Source organism: Neopsephotus bourkii, unplaced genomic scaffold (genome assembly GCF_033783945.1).
Source record: "Neopsephotus bourkii isolate Nb327-2 ecotype Australia unplaced genomic scaffold, CSIRO-AGI_Nbou_v1 NB_234, whole genome shotgun sequence".
NCBI classification, from domain to species: domain Eukaryota; kingdom Metazoa; phylum Chordata; class Aves; order Psittaciformes; family Psittacidae; genus Neopsephotus; species Neopsephotus bourkii.
Window position 1 is genome coordinate 7420691 of NW_026900744.1, and position 21427 is coordinate 7442117.

The following is a 21427-nucleotide window of genomic DNA, read 5'->3' on the forward strand; positions in this document are numbered from 1 at the left end:
GCCAGGTTGAAAGATCACATATTCTTGTACCAGCAGTTCTATTATAGGGAAGTGTACGTCAACCTGTGTGTGTGTCTCAAAGCTTGAAAAGCTATTGATAAGAGCTGGGCAATAATCCAGAGTGAAAAAAAAAAAAAAAGCAAGCTGTACTGTAGAGGCTTTTTTTCCTCTCTGTTATTACTTTATCATGCAGAAGCTACATAACTACATTAGTATTTATATTATACACCTCTACAGCTACTAATGAATTTCACCCTAGTTGTGAAGGACATCGGTGAATGAGTAACAGCAATTTTTGATTAAATATTCTTAATAGATCTTATAGAATGAAAAATCAACAACCTTATTTGAAGTATGCTTCTCTTGCCATAGGCATTTTAATGGGCTAGATCTTTTATGCTACTGGACAGCTTTCAGTTGAAGTATAAAGAGAAGTAGCAGACTGGCCAAAGGCATGCCTTGCTCAGAACTTTAGTTGCTTTGCTCGTACTGTGACTTTGTGGTTTGTGAAGATTAGATCTGTGTTAATGATGTTTCTGTGCCTTGTTGGGAGCAGAGACTGTTTGCATAGGGAACCCTAGGCCAGAAGTAGACTGCTGAAGGAAATACAAATCCAGCTTTGAGTATGCAGGAAATGAGTGGGAGAAACAGTCACTGTAGGATATGGAGAACTGAGTGCTGGAAAGCCTGAAATCACTTTAAAGGGATAAGAATATCTCCAGCCAAAAAAAAAGTGTTTCTTGTCAGGCTTTGAGTTTGGGGCAAGAGAGAATAGTGACACAGATTAATTCCCGAAGTCTGGGAATGCTTTGCAATTTGAAGAACTCAGACTCACCAGCACTTTACAAATGTAATAACTTCTAATGTGTGATTGCATATAGGAGGTGTTCAAAACACTTCAACAACTACTCACTGAAAATTTAAAGTTCTTGATCTTACATAATTTCATGTTATTACCCAAATGTGTGTGCTATTTGGATGGGAATGCTGTGTGCAATAAAGTTAGGAAGTTACCTGAGACTAAATTTCAACAGCAATAATCCTATGTGTTAGCAGCAAAGGCTAAGATTGCTGCTGCTTGTTTGGACAATACCATGCGAACTGTTTTGTTCGTTGCTCAGGTCTTACCCTAGTGAGCCCGGGGGCACTCTGCAGATTTTTGGTTCTAATGAAGATGTTTAACTATGTCTTATTTTGCTTTGCAAAACATGTCAAGATGTATGAACCTAGATACACCACCATTCACATAAGACTGCTTTGTGAATCATGGGGAAAACTGAATTATACAACATGTTTTCAACAAATGACAACAATAAAAGAGGTACAGTGAGCTGTGCTCTTGAGAACTTTTCAGGTGCTTTAGCTATAAAGAAGGCTAGAGCTCCTACAGAGGGGGCATGAATGAAGTAATGTGTCTTCATGCCTTCTCAAACATTTTAAGCTATGAACACAGTCCTGAAACACGGTATGTTCTTAGAAGAAATATTTTCCAGGCCATACAGAAGGCTAAAAGTCATGTATCTTTCATCATACCTCTTCTATCTATTTTTACTTCTGCTCTTACTCCTCAGCTTCCTGATGGTGTACATTACAGTTTAGCAAAGGTGCCCTTTTCATTTTCAGAAAAAAATCCCAAATCAACAACTTGCATTAATCTTAATTTTATTGGTGCTTAGAATCATGGAACTATAGAATAGTTAGGGTTGGAAAGGACCTTAAGATCACCAAGCTCTCCCAATAAACCTTGTCACCCAAGGCTCTGTCCATCCTGGCTTTGAGCACTGCCAGGGATGGAGCATTCACAGCTTCCCTGGGCAGCCCATTCCAGTGCCTCACCACCCTTACCATAAAGAACTTCCTCCTTATATCCAATCTAAACTTCCTCTGTTTAAGTTTTAACCTGTTACCCAAACCCAGTTTGAACCCAAACCAGATCTTACTTCTGATATAACCCCTCACCTGCTTTGTTCTCTTCTCCTGAGAGAGAAACATTGACAAGCCATCTCCTGTGGAGCCTTTGAACATATTCAGATTAACTTCCACTTCTGGAGAAGAAAGTAAATCTGCAGATACCGATTTTATGCAAATGTTGTTTGACATGTGTCTCTTTCTAAAAGGATCTTTGCTATGTAGTCTTGCTCCCTCTTTGAAAATTCCTGGGACCCCTGCCTGAGTATCCCTCCAGCAGCCCTGTTAAAGAGAAGTTCAGGACAAAAGAAATAGCTGGAAGGCTTATTTATTTCCAATACTAGAAAATCAGTAAGGTATGCTGAACTAGTGTGCTGAAAGAATTTCATTTTATGCTCTGTTGTAACAGAAAGCAGCATTTGAAGAGGATGCTCAAGACTACAAAAGAGAAAATTAAATAAAACTACCTCTTACATACAGTGGTCTACAAAATGAAACAAATTCAGTAAGTGTAGCCATTATTGGTTTCAATTGGTGCTATACTTGAGTAAAAAACCCTAAAACTCTTCATCAGTCCTGTAATAAATGTAGTAAAATGTTCAGAGATATTAAAAAAATTGATTGCGTTATTCAGTATGCTCTCAAAGGTAGGAATTGGGAAACTAATACAATATTACTGCATACTGTGTCATCTAAGAGACTCAAAGCCCTCATGTAAAGTCTTTACCTTTGATTTGTCCTTCCAAGTGCAGTGTTATCATGTATCCATGAAAATAACAAAAAATGAATACTATAGAAAATCAATTTCTGCAAAAAAGTTTATTTTCAGTTACTGTTTGAAACATGGAATTTCACTGGTTCCGGGGGTTCTTTACTGGAGTCTTCCATAATATCATATTCAACTTTTGCACTCAACAAATTCAGGCAGTTATACTAGAAACAATAAACCTGAGAAACTGGTTCTGATTAAAAGATTAGAAGTAGCTTCTGTTTCTTTGTGAACTTAGGGAAGTTGCTTTCAGGCTCAGTTTATGCATCTGTGAAATGGGCTTTTATTGTTAATCTCACTAGGATGGGGATTTATTACTGTTTGTGAAGTTTGATAGTCTCTGCTATATAACATGTTCTAAGTGGAAGAGAGTAGCTCTTGGACTAGAAGGTAAAGATGCTTAGTCCATACCTCAGTAAAATTTACAACTTGGGAACTTCTCTTCTTACGCTGAAAACATTTCCTTTCTTCCTTCCCACTAGACAATTGTATACAAAAAAAATGTTTGTGTCTTATTATACCAGGCATTGTTGAACTATAAAAAATTCTCATCTCACACATTTTAGTAGACTATGAAAGAAAAACTACTTAAACTTGTTCAGGCTGCCACATTCCCAGCAACTGAAGATAAGGAATCACCCTTGCACTGGCAAATAGCCAAAACCAGATGATATGAAGATTATAAATAGTGTTAGGGACCATGTTGCCAAATATACATATATACATTTATAAATTTTTAATGAAATCCTAACCAACTTTTATATTTTTTCATCTCAGTTCTTATTTTAACAATGTTAATAGAAATTGAAGCCTTAGAAGTGTGAATCATGCCTACTCCTTATTGATTTTATGTACACGCTAGACAGAATGAGCATGATGTCTGAGAAATAACTGAAACTGGAATCATATTATTATGGGGACTGAGTAAAAAGGGTTGAGAAGAAGCTGTTTAGTTCTAGTGTGTGCTTTCTACCCAGCGGGGTTCCAGGTATTCTTAGGATCATAGAATCACAGAATGGATTGGATTGGAAAGGGCATTAAAGCTCATATAGATCTAACCCCCTGCCATGGGCAGGGACACTTTCCACTAGATCAGGTTGATTCAAGCTGTGTCCAACCTGGCCTTGAATGCTGCCAGGGATGGGGCATCCAGCAGCTTCTCTGGGCAACCTGTGCCAGTGGCTCAACACCCTCACAGTAAAGAATTTTTTTCCCAATATCTAATCTGAATTTACCCTGCTTCAGCTTAAAACCATTGCACCTTATCCTATCCTTACATACCCTTGTAAAAAAGTTCCTGTTCAGCTTTCTTGTAGGTCTCCTTTAGGTGTAGGAAGGCTACTCTAAGGTATCCTCTGGGCGTTCTCTTCTCCAGGCTGAACAACACCAACTCTCTCAGCCTGTCTTTACAGGAGAGGTGCTCTGGCCCTCTGATCTGAAGGTGTCTACTTCTATCACTTTTATTTCCTTTTTATTATTATTATTTCTTTTGAAAACAAGAATGAGCAGTTACTTGGTGTCATAAACTCCACCGCTTTTTTGCTGTAGGATCCTGCATTCATAAGTATGGTATTTTCTTCTTGAAACTGTCATCTAGTCTAGTCATGTACTATAGTGAGTGAAATAAAATGTTATAAAAGCTAATAGCCAATATACGATGCAAGTCATCCAGCTAAGAAACTGTTTAAAATATATCTTATTGTGTACTCAATATGTATAAAACATGTTTATAACTGAATATGCATTTTTAATTTAAATGTTGGCAACATCAAAATGTCTATATTAAATTAGCTAGAAAAATATAAATATCGATGGAGATTTATGCAGGGGATGTTTCCATATTAAAGGAAACATTTCTTTTGTCAAGAGGCTATTTGCATTCATGAGAACTGAAAATTTAGAATGAATAAGTTTTGTTTCTGTGCAGACTTGCTAACTAATGTTGGTTTAGCTCTCCCAAATGGTAGGATGTGTAAGTATTTAAAATATTGATGCAGGCACATTTTGAGATGTTAGTCTTGTATTCATCCTTGCATATAGCTTCATGCTTCTCTGTCATACTCTGATGTCATGTAGAATTTCTGGTGTCTCCAATGATGAATTTTGAGTTTTAGCACAGGAAGGATAGCAAAATCCATTTATCTTCAGGAAGGGAGATTTTTCAATAAGCGCTTTCTAACAAATAGCAGGTTTTGTTTTTTTTTTTTCTTCTTGAGCAGGTAAAGGATGGAGGAACTTAAGGAGACCAAATTACTTTTAGAGGTGCCCTTTAGAATACTATTGGTCACTGAGCAACTGCCTTACTCGATGCTTAAAGAGGTTAAAATTATGATAAGTAGGTGCTTAGTTGTTTTTCAATATTTTTACAGTGAAACTTATGGAGCCACTGAAATTCATTTGCAATAGTTTTTTTCTTTAGAGAATGCATATTGTTGGATCTCATGACTTTAACAAAAATTACAGGGGAACTGAATACTTAACACAAGCTCCTTTTGTCCAAGTTGAGAAGTTGACACTGCGTTTGGGTATGGTTATATTTTCTTTTCCAAAACAATTGTAACAGAAGCTTTGATTCCTTTCTGCTGTAAAAACACCTTTCTCTCATTGCACTGTTCCTAGGTTGTGCAGGTTCTGATTAAGAAACTTACACAAAAATCTTTGCTGTTTTTTTTTTTTAATGCGATTTTCTTACCTAAAAAACAAAAGGCCACACTTTTTTCTTACCTTCTGTAGTACAGTGAAGTTAAGAAGAGGAAATATAAAAATCAGATGTCATTGTAATGAAGGCCACAAAATATAGCTGCACAGTCTGAATTCTTCACGGGGCAGAGGCCCTTTAGAACAGTTCCCTGTGAGAACCTGTCCTGGGTTCAGCAGTAGCAGTCATTTTTCTCCTTCTGGTAGCTGGTGCAGTGCTGTGTTTTGACTTTTGGGCTGGGAACAGAGCTGATAACACTGATGTTTTGGTTTGATCAAGGACTTTGTGAGTCTCATGCTCTGTCAGGGAGGAGGGGAAGACAGGAGGAAGCCGAGACAGGACACCTGACCCAAGCTAACCAAAGAGGTATTCCATACCACAGCACGTCATGCCCAGGATGTAACTGGGAGTTACCCGGAAGGACATGGGGTCTTCTGGGTTGGAGTTGTTTTTTGGTGGGTGGTATCGTACTCTCTTCCCTTGTTATTTTCTCTTACAATTGTTGTCGTTGGTGGTAGCGGTGGTGATTTGTGTTGTACATCGGTTACTGGACTGTTCTTATCTCAACCCATGGGAGTTGCATTCTTTTGATTCTCCTCCCCATCCCTCCGGGAGTGGGGAAGGGGGGGAGCCCCCAGGAGGGGGGGGACATGGACCTCGACTGCTTCCAGCCCGGCACGAACTGGCTGGCTGGGTTTAAACCACGACAGAAACACACAAAGCTGATTGCAATGTTTTCAAGCTCAGAATGTATCTGCACAAAATAAAAGTAGTAAAAAACAAAAAAGGTATTCAACGAACTGGGAAGATAGAACGTGTGGAAACTAGGTAAAGTTATACAGGGCAGTATTGCTGCTTCCTGCTGTGGACATTTTGATTGAAGCATGCTCTTGTAGTGGAATGAGGCTCTATATTCCCCTTTGAATATTTGCAATAATTCTGATTTTTAATAAATAATATTACAATCCACACTCCTCCTCATTGCTTTATGATTAACACTTGTGCTGCACATCATGGCTGCTCTTAACACTTACAAGACCCTGATATATAGCTAAATATTTCTGACTCCATCTGGTACAAAGAGAAGTGACACAGAAGGGCTCCCCAGCCAGTTTATTGCAATTTAATGTAAATCTGTTATAATGCAAATGAAGTTCAGTGGCTTCCATGAATTCTGAAAGCTGTGATTGGCTTGTAGCTGCTGTGCTGCCCTCTGAAGCTTTGCTGGGTTTAATTTTACATTGCACAGCCATCAGCTGACTAAAATTTCTCACTGAATCATGTTGCCACAGTCCTGTTCTTCATCATCCTCTTCCATTTCTCTTCAGAGTGACCTCATTCACCCAAGTTTTCCATCTCAGTCTTTCACTGCTTCTATCTTATAAATTGCAGGCTCCTAATACATCAAAACAGATAAAACCATTCAACTGACCCCTTTAATGTATTATTTGCTTAACTGTTGTGCGTGGGAATAAAGTAACATTCCCAGTGATTCTCACTGTTTCTGTGTTCAGAAACTGAACCAAAGCATGGCAGCAGTGCCCTTAGGCCTTGGGCATGAGCACATAGCCCTTGTGCGCATGAGTTCAGTAAAACTTTGTCTACGTCTTTCTCAATATGTTTGCTGGCTAAATATCATTGTTTCTTTTGTTCAACATGTTGAATTTTAGTTTCTGTAGACTGTCAAATGGACCTCCAGGCAACAAACAGATTCATCTTATATGGTTGTAATCAGAGCTCGCTTTTCACCCTTTTATCCTCATTGTAGTTCAGTGATTTTATTGCCATCATGTACAGAATTGCTCTTAAATGTACATTCTGCAGATTCCTGTTGTTTGGTGCTATTTATAGACAGGAATTGGGGTGATAAGATTCTGACATCCTGCATGAAGTGTTACTATATAGATGTGTAGGCCCTTAGGCCAATAATTCCCCCTCCTCTCTATTTTCTGTATATTTTACTGTTTAGAGGGATAGAATTACATTCAGTAAGGCGATTAAACTGTGGCAAGTTATGTAAATCTAGAACGTAATTGAAGTACAGTAAAAACACCTGTAAATGATCACTGTTCCATTCCCTCAGGGAGAATTAAAAAATAATTTTTATGATAAAGTATCATACTTAGAATCTTTACATATGCAAACTAACATGTTTTGTCCTTGAGTAATTTTTCTGGAAGTAATTTACTACAGTATTTAGAAAATATCTAAAAATGAGGGGACATCCTATTTCATAGAAGTTTTCCTCCTGCAGACTGGGGAGTTACACTGGAAAAAAGTTGGTATTTTACTGTGGTTATATTCACCAGTGCAATCAATTGGATTGGTTAGAGGTGGAAAACAAAGGCTAATTACATCCAGGCTTCAGAACTGTTGCGTTATTAACAGTAGAGGTCAACTTGTCCAAGATAGTAATACTTCAGTATGTAAATTCATGAACCTGGAATAAGGCAGAATGTTGTACTGGATTCACCAACCACTTATTCTACAGTATGAAAGGTTATAGCATGTGTTCTGTTGCACAGGAATTCTGTTGCACACTAAATACAATCTGTAATGATCTTCTTCACATTAAGCTTTGTGTGGTGTGGCTGCAGGTGGCATTTTCACACTGTGTATTTGTCCTGTGTCTAGACCAGTGACGATTTGGAATGGAGGCTCTGGTGTGGACTTTTACATAAAATCTTCATTCCAAATACAAATAAAATCTAAAACTGATAGATGGGTTTTGAAACTTAAAAAGAAAAGGCTGATTTTTTACTTTTAATCAAAATGGATTTATTTCCAACCAGTTCTAAAAGAAACTCTAAAAACCTCTGAAATGCAAATTGAAGCAAAATGATCTAGTCACCTGTTGCCTTGTGCTCCTGCTGTAAGGTGGCTGCCATGAACATAATTTAACATGAAGCTTTCTAAAGTGTTTTTCCTTCATCCTACAATGGAAAATATGCATTTTTTGTTAAAACCAATCTTTAATTTAAATAATTCTTTTTTCTTCTTTTTATTACAGAGAAAGTCCATTGTTGCTGTGAGTTTCATTGCTGCATTCCTCTGTCTGATCATTGTTCGTCTCACAAATGAAGTAACTTTCCCTTTGATCCTGAACTGCTTCGGACAAACCAGTGTCAAATGGATACCATTTTCTAATGGCCAAAGGCAGCCTCTGAGAACTCATTATGGATATATAAATGTGAAAACACAAGAGGTAAGCCCTGGTATCAAGAGCACAGTAAAATGGATGAGAAGATTTCTCTTTCTCTGATCTCCTGTATTGTCTTTTCTACCACCCTGCCTAGTGTAAGAATTTAAAGCAACAGTGTTTCTGAGCAAAGTGTCTTTTAAAGTGTGCTACCATTGAATATTTAAAATTTCTTCCAGTTCTGCAGTGGAGAGAACAGTGAGCTAGCCTCAAAATCATGCTTGTTTGCAGCAAAAACTGGTATTTATACAAGCAAGAGAATTTTTAGATAGATTTCAAGCCTTCAGTCCCTTTAAGTCAAAAGGAGATTTTCCTCTGTGTGTTTGTAATAAAGTTCTAAAAATGTTTAATTTTGTGTGGGAGACCCAAGAACCGAGTAGTTTATCTGTGTTTATATGTACATGGAAGAGGAAAAGGGAATGATTTGTGAAATGAATGTAATGTGAGTGTAGAAAGTTTGTAAATACATTTACTGGATTTGTCTGAAACTGTTACATTAACACTTGGTGGCTAATCAAAAGACAGATATGTATTTCCAGTCTGTAGTTTACAAAGTTTTGGCCTGTATCTGATCTGCAAAATACTTGCTTGTGTGATAAAATTATATTTTACAGAGACTTCTGTTTTAAGCTGTCTTAGTTGGCAGAATACTTAACGATGTTGTGTTTTGGTGATCGTAGCACTTTTCCCCTAGACTCATCCTATCTCTTTCTGCATACTCATTATAACAGGTGCAAAATAAGGTAGCAAAAATCAAGACTTTCTAAAAGTTGTCTCTTATAGCACTGTCAGTCATGAGAAATACCATCAGCTTCCCACTTCCTGATACTTATTTTTTGTTATAAAATTGTTATTATTATATTCATGAATAAAATTCATTCACATAACAGCTTTCATAGAGAATGACAGTAGTTTACTTCAGGATATTCAGTCCTAAAAGTGTATTGGACAGGTTAGTTGTTTTTTTTACCTTTAGTGTGTTACATAAAAAAATCTGAATGAGAGAGGATATAATTTTTAGGAGGCAGTTTCTTTTAATCCTCTGTAGCTTTTGATTGTTGTCCATGTAAGTTGCAGCACTGAGCATACTGGGGAGCAAAGTACAGTATCTACAGAGCAGGAAACATACAAGCACCTAAAAATAAATCTCTTTGAGTCAAGGTGTGAATCCTAGTCCTAGTGAAATGAATGGGAGCTGCTGCTGAGTTCAAAAGGGCTAAGTCCCGTGCCAGCATACCTGAAGCAGAAAAGGACCAGCAACACATTAAAAATGAGAGGACATTGTGTTCTGCTTGTCCCTGTGTTATTGCCACAGAGGCAGGCATGGAATCTGAATGAGGTAGAGCTGCCATGGTCACTTGATCACTATCAGTCTGAACTGATAAGTGGAGAGGAGAGGAGCATGCTAATCCATTTTTATTCACCATTGCCTTCATGAGAGGTTAGATTTAGCTTGTAGGAGCCTTAATTCGTTCTTAAATTTGATAACACTCTTGGAAGTTCTAACAGTAAATGAAATGAATGTCCTGAAAGTCGGTGACCAGTATTGATCAGTAAGACATTTGTCTTAATTTAGCTTAGGTCATGAAGGACTCCTTACACTTAGTAATTTTAATTGTTTTCCCCCTTGTATTTGCAGATTACATTCATATTTGCTAATTAAAATGGTAATGAAGAAACTGAACATGCCTTGCTAATTGTGAATGCACTATCTTTTGACTTAATTATTCCCTGTGTGAGGGAAGTTTCATTGTGCAGCCCATGTGAACACTGCTCATGTTCTTAACTCACACTCACAGCTTTCTCAGAGTACAATTTTTGTAACACAGATTACTTTATAAAATAAGCTCTGTTATACTATTTTTACTAAAATGGCCAGCAATTCTCAAATTGAGATTTGAGAATAAAACCATAGAGATTAAAACCACAGATGTCTCATTTCTGTGTAAATGCCAAATACATTGAGTTTTTGTTCATTTCACAGAAGTAAGATATTCTTTTCAATTTTTTTATGCAGCTATGGTATGTAAGATAACCTCATTTAGTCCATGATGTCAGGCTCCATCTTTTGTAACAGTCCTTCAGTGCTGGAGAGACAGTGTGTAGAGTGGAGCTGTTGCTGATGTCACCTTTGAACATGTCTGGTCACTGCTGAGCTCATCTGGTTTCATCAAAGTTAATTCTTTGTTGGGGTGATGATCAGAGGAAAGTTGGCTTCAGTCAGTGGTGATATGAAGACAGTACTGGGGGAGACTCCTGCTGCTGCTGTTGGCTTTTCCCCTGACTTTATTCTCTGCTGATGATCATGAGAGCACATACTGTCTTTTCAAACTCCGGAGAGGTGGAGATGGGTATTTAGCTGCTGTAGAGCGTTATATAGCAGTCAACAGTGTATAATTGAGTTCACTGGATGTTCTCACCCAAAATGAAACCCCCTGGAGTTACACACCAGCATTCCCCATCTTCCAACATTACCCACCAAGTACACACAGGTCCCTGAGCAAAAGCAATACCACAAGTGGGTTTGCTTTTACCTGAAGCAGGATTAACCCAGACTGTCTTCCCCAGCAGATTCTTTATGTGCACCATAGGGAATTTATCACCTTCTACAGCACATGAAAGTTCTGACCGGGCTGGGCCAGCCCTGCTGGCAGATCCCCTAGGGTCGACCAACGAGGTGGCTTTTCGTAAATGTGTATCTCAGTCTTTAAAAGTCCCACAACCCATTGCCTGAGTGTAGTTTTTAGCAGCCTGTTGTACTGTTTGATTTTCCCAGAGGCTGGTGCATGATAGTGGATGTGATATATCCACTCAATGCCATGTTCTTTGGCTCAGTGTCTATAAGGTTGCTCTGTAAATGAGTCTCGTTGCCTGACTTAGTTCTTTCTGTGTATTCTTATGGCTACATAAGGCCCAGTGTTCCGGGCAGTGACTTGGGACACAGCATATGTTTCCAGCATTCACAGAATCATAGAATCATAGAACAGTTAGGGTTGGAAAGGACCTTAAGATCATCAAGTTCCAACCCCCCTGCCATGGGCAGGGACACCTTGCTCTAAATGATATCACCCAAGGCTCTGTCCAACCTGGCCTTGAACACTGCCAGGGATGGAGCATTCACAGCCTCCCCCTGGGCAAACCATCCCAGTGCCTCACCACCCTAACAGGAAAGAATTTCCTCCTTATATCCAATCTAAACTTCCCTGTTTAAGTTTTAACCCATTACCCCTTGTGCTATCACTACAGTGCCTAATGAAGAGTCCATCCCCAGCATCCCTGTAGGCCCCCTTCAGATACTGGAAGGCTGCTATGAGGTCTCCACACAGACTTCTCTTCTCCAGGCTGAACAGCCCCAACTTTCTCAGCCTATCTTCATATGGGAGGTGCTCCAGTTCCCTGATCATTCTCGTGGCCCTCCTCTGGACTTGTTCCAACAGATCTATGGCCTTTTTATGTTGAGGACACCAGAACTGCACACAATACTCCAAGTGAGGTCTCACAAGAGCAGAATAAAGGGGCAGAATCACCTCCTTCGACCTGCTGGTCACGCTCCTTCTGATGAAGCCTAGGATACGGTTGGCTTTCTGGGCTGCAAGCACACACTGCTGGCTCATGTTCATTTTCTCATCAAACAGCACCCCCAAGTCCTTCTCCGCAGGGCTGCTCTGAATGTCTTCTCTGCCCACCCTGTAGAGATTCAGAGCAGTGATTAATGGAAACTGCATGGGTTGAGATAAAACCAGTCCAATAACTAAAGTATATTACTACTAATGATAAGTGATATAAAAATGGGAGAGAATATAAAACTAAAAGGGCGAAAGGAAAAACCTCAATAAACACAAGTGGTACACAATACAGTCAGTCACCACCCACTGACCGGTACCCACCCTGACCCGAGCAGTGATCTGCGCCTTTTGCATAACTCCCCCCAATTTATATAATGGACATGATGTGCTGTGGTATGGAATATCCCTTTGGCTAGTTTGGGTCAGGTGTCCTGTCTCTGCTTCTTCCTGGTTTCTTGTGCCCCCTCCTCACTGGCATAACATGAGACTGAAAAGTCCTTGATCAGGGTAGGCACAACTTAACAACAACTAAAACATCGGTGTGTTATCAGCATTGTTCTCAGATGAAACCCAAAACACAGCCTACACCTGATACTAGGAAGGAGAAATAAAATAACTGTTTCAGTGAAACCAGGACATAAACAGAAGATCCAGTACAGCTAATGCCCTAAACAAACATGGCAAGATTTTTGCAATATGGGGTACATGCCATCTTATCAATGTGCAAGGACCAAAACCTGAGGTAATTATACTATAAAGAATTATAAAAAAAAATACGTGATGGAAGGGAAGATAGGAGAGAAGGCTTTAAAAGGCATGAAGGACTTGGGGGTGTTAGTCCATGAGAAACTTAACCTGAGCTGGCAGTGTGCGCTTGCAGCCCAGAAAGCCAACTGTATCCTGGGCTGCATCAAAAGGAACATGACCAGCAGGTCCAAGGAGGTGATCCTGCCCCTCTACTCTGCTCTTGTGAGACCTCACTTGAAGTATTGCGTGCAGTTCTGGTGTCCTCAACATAAAAAAGCCATGAAACTGTTGGCACAAGTCCAGAGGAGGGCCACGAGAATGATCAGGGGGCTGGGGCACCTCCCATATGAAGATAGGCTGAGAAAGCTGGGGCTGTTCAGCCTGGAGGAGGCTGCATGGAGACCTCATAGCAGCCTTCCAGTATCTGAAAGAGGGCTATAAGGATGCTAAGGAGGGACCATTCATTAGGGACTGTAGTAACAGACAAGGGGTAATGGGTTAAAACTTAAACAGGGGAAGTTTAGATTGGATATAAGGAGAGGAAGTTCTTTACTGTAAGGATAGTGACCACTGGAATGGTTTGCCTAGGGAGGCTGTGAATGCTCCACCCCTGGCAGTGTTCAAGGCCAGGTTGCACAGAGCCTTGGGTGATATACGGTTTAGTGTGAGGTGTCCCTGCCCGTGGCAGGGGGTTTGGAACTTGGTGATCTTGAGGTCCTTTCCAACCCTAACTATTCTATGGTTCTATGAATTTTGGCTTTCTGATTTCTCTTTTGGTTAGAGAATCGTTGCACACTTATTGAATGTGTTCATAGTCTTCTAAGAGTGCCTTTTGAAGCCTGTCACACTGTCGGGTCATTTTCTGATAGCACTCCCTCCTGTTTGTCTGCCACTTCCAACATCCTCCTCCTTCTTTTCTTCACATTTATTCTCTGTCTTCCTCTACCTGTTCTTGGGCTTCACTCTGAAGCATGGCTGCGTACAGCATGCCAAGGCTCTTGAATCCTAACTTCTCAGTGTGCTTAAAAAGTACATATACAAGGTCAACAAGACAGAGTAATTAGAGTAATTTACCATCAACCCAGTCAGTCATCTGACATAACAGGGAAGCTAGAAAATGTAGATGAACTACTATCTTTTCTGTCCTTCCCTTGCAAATGTTTCCTGTGGAAAAAACCCCTCAACCCCAAGGCTTTAATACACATGAAAAAAGTTGAAGTTAGGAGGAGCTGATTTCTTTTGGGGTAAGGCTGAGTAGGATGAAACTTGAAAACCTTATGAGATGATGGAAAAGCAATTACTTAGTGGTTTACTTGGTGGTTAAAGGTGAAATGATCAATGATTTACATTAAAGAAGGTCAGGATATATGGTCATATGAACATCTGTGTTTATCTCAAGAAAAAAACCCAGTGATGTGTGTATTATTAGGTATGATAATTATGCTGTAAAGTTATATTTCAAGGGTGTTGTGTATTTGACAGTATAGTACTATGGAACTTGTTTTATTTAAAAGTATGAAAAAGATTTAAGATTACCGTAACTAGATTGTATGGGAGTATTTAATATAAAATGCAAAAGAGAGATACAACTTAATCCCTAATTCAGGCTGTACATAATACAGGGTTGTTGCTATGGTTTCCTTGATTTGTAGCTATAGCAACAGCTTTGGAAAAAATGACTTTATGTACAGTAAACTTACTATATTTGAAGTATAAATAGATGTGAAGTGTTGTACTATACTGGCCCATTATGCCTAGAAACATTTTAGTTTTACTTTTGAGATATTTCTGAAATTGATGAATCTTTACCTAGAAAATTTCCATCCACTTTTTGCCCTTGCTTCCCTCAAGAGAAGAGGATCACCTGGCAGCCTTCTGCAATGGGATCTCTTTTCCCTTCTCCATGTCCATGTCTGAGAGGACTCTGTGAGATTTGCAAGAGGCTATGGCTGCCTGTTTCCCAATATTGCTCTCTCACTCAAGTACATGAATTTTGACCTTTCAGTGAAAAGTAAGTGTACGGACAAGATGACCTTTCAGTCCCTCATTTCCTCCACTTTGTACCTATGGATTTTTAGTGACAGGCTCCCTGAAATCCATCCTTAAGAAATGTCATGCCTATAATGTGCTAGTTACTTTTATTCTATTCCTGGTATTTTCATAGAAAATATTACTTTGCTACAAGTCCACAGTAGTTACCTGATTGAAACCTATTGTCATTTGAGTAAACTTCTCCCCTCACACCAAGCTGACTTGATGATTCTTCTTGTGTAACAAAAAAGGGCAAGCAGATAAAAAGAAGCAGGTATTGAATATAAAACCTTCCTCCTTTCTTTCATACCACTCCTACTCTACAAAGAGCTCTGGCAAAATTAATGAACATCATGTATTTAAAGTGCAGAATTATTACATCAATTTAAAACCCATTAGCAGTTTCAAACTTTATGCTAGGTAAGTCTAATAGTATTCTTGGATATTTGATTGTGCTTTCTGAAAGGTGAATATTGAATAGAGTTTTACTCTACTGTCAGTATTAAAATAATATAGCATTTTCTTACGTAAAATCTGAAATATAGCTGCAATAACACTTGAAACATAATTATAAAAAGCATATTCAAGTACTAGATGAAGATTAAAACTGTTCTTGGAAATGGGTAAGTTCTGAGATGACCTAAAATCCCTACATTAAACTGCAACTGTGAGATCTAATGGCTTCATCTAAAATGAATTCTGAGGGAGAGAAGAGCCTTTGTGTCATGAACATTGAAGAATCTCACAGTATAATGATGAGCTCTAGACAAAAAGAAAATGCACTGTAGCAGTTTGGATTTATTTCTTTTTTAATCCTATTGTAACTGAAAAACTCATCAATGCTGTGTTGATATTGAAGAAATAAATTCGGATCATATTATCACATGCCATTTTGTCCCTTAACCTGAAAAAACTAGTATAAATTAATATACAAGCATTAACTGCTTCCCAGTTGTGGCACACACAGTTACATATATCTGTGAACATACAGCATAGTTCCTTTATAATCTTTTTGCCAGAAGTCTTGTGGTAGAATTCAGCTGAAACGAATGGAAGTTTCCACACACTGAAATATCCCAGATATGAATAAACAAAGGAGGAGGCTACAGATATTACACATATCTGTGTATTCCTTTTTTAAATTTTATTTTTTTATAAAGAATAAAGTAATTGCATTAAAAGCCAAACAACATATGAATTATAGAGGAAAAAAACCCCATAGCATGCAGAAACTACCCCTGCCCGTGTCAGGGTTTGGAATTGGATGGTCTTTGAAGAAGTCCCTTCCAACCCAAACCATTCTATGATTCTGTGAAATATAAGGAGATGTGATGTGCTATCTGGCTGTCAGATAAGATGCATACCATTTCAACAATAGTAATAGCGTAGTTGTCAGACAAGTTTGGAATAATCATAGGAAGGACCAGTACCAATCATGAGAGATTTTCTTCTTCTGAAACTTGAAGAACTAAATAAAAAATTCACAAAGAAGGCAAAGAATATGTTGGATGCTTTAATATCAGTTTCTTTCCAGTTATGGCAAATAAGATAGACTTTAAAAAAGCACTGCAGTTTTCATACAAAATACTAAACATAAGTAAAGCTAGTGATCCACCTGGGAAGGTTTAGGTTTTGCGTCTGTTAGTGATGGATTCAGAATGACACTATGCAAAGGAACTTGGAGAAGAGCATTGGGCTTCGTTTCAAAACAGAAGATACTAGGCTTTGAACTTGCATGGTGAGCTGACTTCAGAGATGTTTGTTCTTCTTGCTGGGAAGAACTGGGTCCTAGAGAGACTAAAAAGCTACATAAACTGGAGCTCACTGTGACAGAATGTTGCTTTAGTATTTAATTTTTGACACATCTATGACTTCCATTCTGTCTTTGGGATCTAATTCATTGTTATAGCTTAAGAATTCATAGGATATTTTGTTAAGAAAAGGTCATCCTTTTCATAGTCATTTATCATTTATAACCCTTCTAAGACACAACTTTATATCAGTTGCTCACTTCACACCATTTCAGCCTTAGTAATCATGTAATAATAATAGCAGTAACAATGGGAAGTAAAACTAAACATGCTATGAGTTCTTCCAGATATTTTTCTGCTTCTGCTGTATAAATTTTCAGGAATGTATTTTAATGAAAATATTACAGAAACATTGGCTACATAACATTTTTAATGACAATCACATTGCTTGTTACACTTCTGGGAGAGATTTGTCTGGTGGGTTGTTGTCCCCTTGGACTTCTGTGTTCTACTTATTATACCAGATCTCCTTGGGAGCCTTAGACACACACTTGAAAATAAAAATCCTGCCAAAGACTTTAAGCATGAAATGAACAACTCCAGGAGCACATCTTATGTTACCGAAAAGGACCTCACTAAACAAATTATCACCAGTGTCCCCACTGACCTCTTCATTGCAACATGCCTTTTGCCGGGGAGGAGAAAGAACCATCAGAATAAGCTGCAAGCTCCACTTGAAACCACTCAGGCTCTTATGAACCTACAGGAAAGAAGGGAGCACAGATGATGTGTGTCCCCAGTAGAGTAAATCCTGCCAGCTCAGCCTTTTTGCTTCTGTATGTGTGGAATTAGCTTAGGTTTTTAAAGCTGTCACAACTCTGATGGTGTCTCATGAGGAAAAAGTCAAGTGCCAGGATAAATATATCGAGTATACTATACAAAGGAATTAAATCTGCTCCACATAGAGCCTCAGTGTGATGAGTCAAGCAGTGCTGCCTCTGTGGCAATCTACTTTAAAAAAAAAAAGGCTAAGGGACTTGAGAAGAGATTACTATCAGCCAGTGAGCTGTGCCATCAAAAGTCAATCCCTAAGGAATCTGAGCTGGTAGAAATAAATGTCTATGATGCACAGTCGTGGGCTGGATTGATCTGTTGAGCAGAGCTTACAGGTTATACTGGAAAAGGTGCCTAGTGTCATAGGTGGTATCCATCTGGGTTATATGTAATTTCCAGAGATTTCTCCCACCTTCTTGAAGATATATTTTACTGCTAGCTGAGGGAAGGTTTATATTGATAATGTTAGACTCCCAACAAAAAGATGCTAGCTGTGTTTTCCACGTGAGAAGTGTAAACAACTCCTGTCCAAATCAGAGGCATGGCACTGTGAAAATTGACTTGAGACCATTTGAAAAACAGAGCCAAGGCTGTTTTGCAGTTTGCCAGCCTGATAGATCTTCTATCAGTGGAGCTTTGTTTTAGTTTAACTGAAAATTTAAACTAGATGTGTTGGGGGAGGGGTACATAATTCCATCCCAACACACCCAGTCAGTTGCCAGCACCTATAATAAATGCTCGGAGCAATGTAGAGATATTCTGGCTCCTCCAGCCAATGAGCTGGCTTCATTTGGAGCTCGGCTCAGATGCCTCTGTACAAGTGCCTCTAGTATGGGGAACAAGCAAGAGGAATTAGAGATGTGTGCATGTCTAGGGGGATATGATATCATTGGTATCACAGAAACATGGTAGGGTGGCTCCTATGACTGGAGCGTTGGAATGGAAGGTTATAGGCTCTTTAGAACAGACAGGCCTGGCAGATGGGGAGGGGGAGTTGCTATTTGTGTTAGGGATATGCTGGAGAGTATGGAACTCTGTGTGGGGACAGGTGATCAGTCCACAGAGAGTTTGTGGGTCAGGGTTAAAGGGAGAACAGCTATGGGGGACATTGTTGTGGGGATCTGTTTACAGACTGCCTGATCAAGAGGACTCTGTGGATGAAGCGCTCTATAGACAGATAGGAACAGCTTTATGTTCACAGGCCCTTGTCCTCATGGGGGACTTCAACCACCCTGATATCTGTTGGAGGGACAGTACGTCCTGGCACAACCAATCCAAGAGGTTCCTCAATTGTGTGAAAGACAACTTCCTTCTGCAAGTAATAGAGGAGCCGACAAGGAGAGGTGCCATGCTTGACCTCGTGCTCAACAACAAGGAAGAGCTCATTGGAAACGTGACGCTCCAGGGCAGCCTTGGATGCAGCGACCATGAGATGGTTGAATTTGAGATCCTCAGGCCAGTGAGAAGAGCGTGCAGCAAGCTCACTGCCCTGGACTTCAAGAGAGGAGACTTTGGCCTCTTCTGGAGCCTGCTTAGTAAGGTTCCATGGGATATAGCACTAGAGGGCAGGGGGGCCCAAGACGGTTGGTTGATATTCAAGAATCACCTGCTACAGGCTCAGGAGTGTTGTGTCCCAGCTAGAAGGAAGTGCAGCAGGAGGGCCAGGAGACCTCCTTGGATGGATAAGGAGCTGCTGAGGAAACTTCGAGGGAAAAAAAGAGGCTTATAAAAGGTGGAAGCAAGGACAGGCAGCCTGGGAAGAATACAGGAATGTTGTCTGGGAAACTAGAGACCACGCTGGGAAAGTAAAGGCCCAGTTAGAATTAAACTTGGCCAGGGAAGTTAAGAAGAACAGGAGGGAATTCTATAGGTACATTGCGAATAAAAGACAGACTAGGGACAGCGTAGGCCCCCTCCAGAAGCTATCAGGAGAACTGTCTACCCTGGATTTGGAGAAGGCTGAGGTTCTGAATGACTTCTTTATCTCGGTCTTCACTGGCAAATGCTTTGACCACAACACCCAAGTCTTGGAAGGCAGACACAGGGTCTATGAGAATGAAGACCCTGAACCCACTGTAGGAGAGGATCTGGTTTGAAACCATCTTAAAAACCTAAATGTACACAAGTCCATGGGACCTGATAAAATCAATCCATGGTTCCTGAAGAAGCTGGCAAATGAAGTTGCTAAGCCGCTGGCCATCATATTTGAAAAATCATGGCAGTCAGGTGAAGCTTACGATGACTGGAAAAAGGGAAATATAGCCTCCATTTTCAAGAAAGGGAAAATGGATGATCCAGGGGATTACAGACCAGTCAGTCTCACCTCTGTGCCTGGGAAAATCTTGGAGCAGGTTCTCCTGGAAGGCATGCTAAGGCGCATGGTGCTTGGGGACACCCAGTATAGCTTCACTAAGGGGAAATCCTGCCTGATCGATTTGGTGGTCTTCTATGATGGGGCTACAGAACTGTAGAGCACTTGGTGCCATCTACCTGGATTTGTGCAAAGTGTTCAACACTGTCCCACACGACATCCTTGTCTCTAAATTGAAGAGACATCAATTTGATGGATGGACCACTCGGTGGATAAAGAACTGGCTGGATGGCCACACACAAAGAGTTGTGGTAAATGGCTCCATGTCCAGCTGGAGACCAGTTACGAGCGGTGTCCCTCAGGGATCTGTGTTGGGACCGGTCTTGTTCAACATCTTTGTTGGTGACATGGACAGTGGGATTGAGTGCGCCCTCAGCAAGTTTGCCGATGACACCAAGCTGTGTGGTTCGGTTGATACGCTGGAGGGAAGGAATGCCATCCAGAGGGACCTTGACACGCTTGTGAAGTGGGCTGATGCCAACCTCATGAAGTTTAACCATGCCAAGTGCAAGGTCCTACACCTGGGTCAGAGCAATCCCAGGCACAGCTACAGGTTGGGCAGAGAAAAGATTCAGAGCAGCCCTGCGGAGAAGGACTTGGGGGTGCTGGTCAATGAGAAAATGAGCATAAACCTGCAGTGTGCGCTTGCAGCCCAAAAATCCTGGGCTGCATCAAAAAGGAGCTTGACCAGCAGGTCCAAGGACGTGATCCTGCCCCTCTGCTCTAATGAGACCTCACTTGGAGTATTGTGTACAGTTCTGGTGTCCTCAACATAAAAGGGACATGGAACTGTTGGAACAAGTCCAGAGGAGGGCCACGAGGATGATCAGGGGACTGGAGCACCTCTCGTATGAAAATAGGCTGAGAAAGTTGGGGCTGTTCAGCCTGGAGAAGGCTGCGTGGAGACCTCATAGCAGCCTCCCAGTATCTGAAGTGGGCCTACAAGGATGCTAGGGAGGGACCATTCATTAGAGACTGTAGTAGTAGACAAGGGGTAACAGGTTAAAACTTAAACAGGTGAAGTTTAGATTGGCTATAAGGAGGAAGTTCTTTACTGTAAGGGTGGTGAGGCACTGGAGTGGATTGGAACTTGGTGATCTTCAAGTCCTTTCCAACCCTAACTATTCTATGCTTCTATAAAATTGAATGGAGTATGCTTTGGGCTGGTAAAGAATCAAGCAGAGAGGTTTGGTGTAATAGCTTCTTGAATGAGACCATACCAATGGGGAAGATAGGAAAGGTGGGCAAGTGTAATGAGCAGGTAAGTGAAGTTTGTAGGCAGGGGAAGGAAGGAAAACTTACTGCTTTTATTCTGGATGACAGCTGAATTCTATTACTATGATGTGATTAGAGTTTTTGTCAAAAATAGTTGGTAAATGAAGGATGAGCTGGTTTGCATTACTAGCTTATCAAAGTGTCTTCCTGGTGTTCCATTTCATCAGTTGGGAGAGCAGTGCCCTATCATGTACTCACATGATAGCATATTAAAGAGCTACTTTGCACTGTTGCTAGTTTTGATGTGCTGGACAGTTAAGGTACACTTCACACTGGTG

At 40.2% G+C, this 21427-nt stretch overlaps 3 protein-coding genes across 3 annotated transcripts in view; all 3 read left to right on the forward strand.

The window, feature by feature from the left end:
• CUNH1orf210 (chromosome unknown C1orf210 homolog) overlaps positions 1-21427 on the forward strand; it is a 332402-nt gene that overhangs the window by 189612 nt on the left and 121363 nt on the right. The window lies entirely within an intron of this gene.
• The window catches only part of EBNA1BP2 (EBNA1 binding protein 2), a 491427-nt gene that overhangs the window by 148386 nt on the left and 321614 nt on the right, over positions 1-21427 (forward strand). The window lies entirely within an intron of this gene.
• ST6GALNAC3 (ST6 N-acetylgalactosaminide alpha-2,6-sialyltransferase 3) overlaps positions 1-21427 on the forward strand; it is a 225929-nt gene that overhangs the window by 95812 nt on the left and 108690 nt on the right. Inside the window, exon 2 of the mRNA XM_061345111.1 lies at positions 8386-8580. Within this exon, the coding sequence (XP_061201095.1) occupies positions 8386-8580 (195 nt within the window). The remainder of the gene's footprint in view (positions 1-8385; positions 8581-21427) is intronic.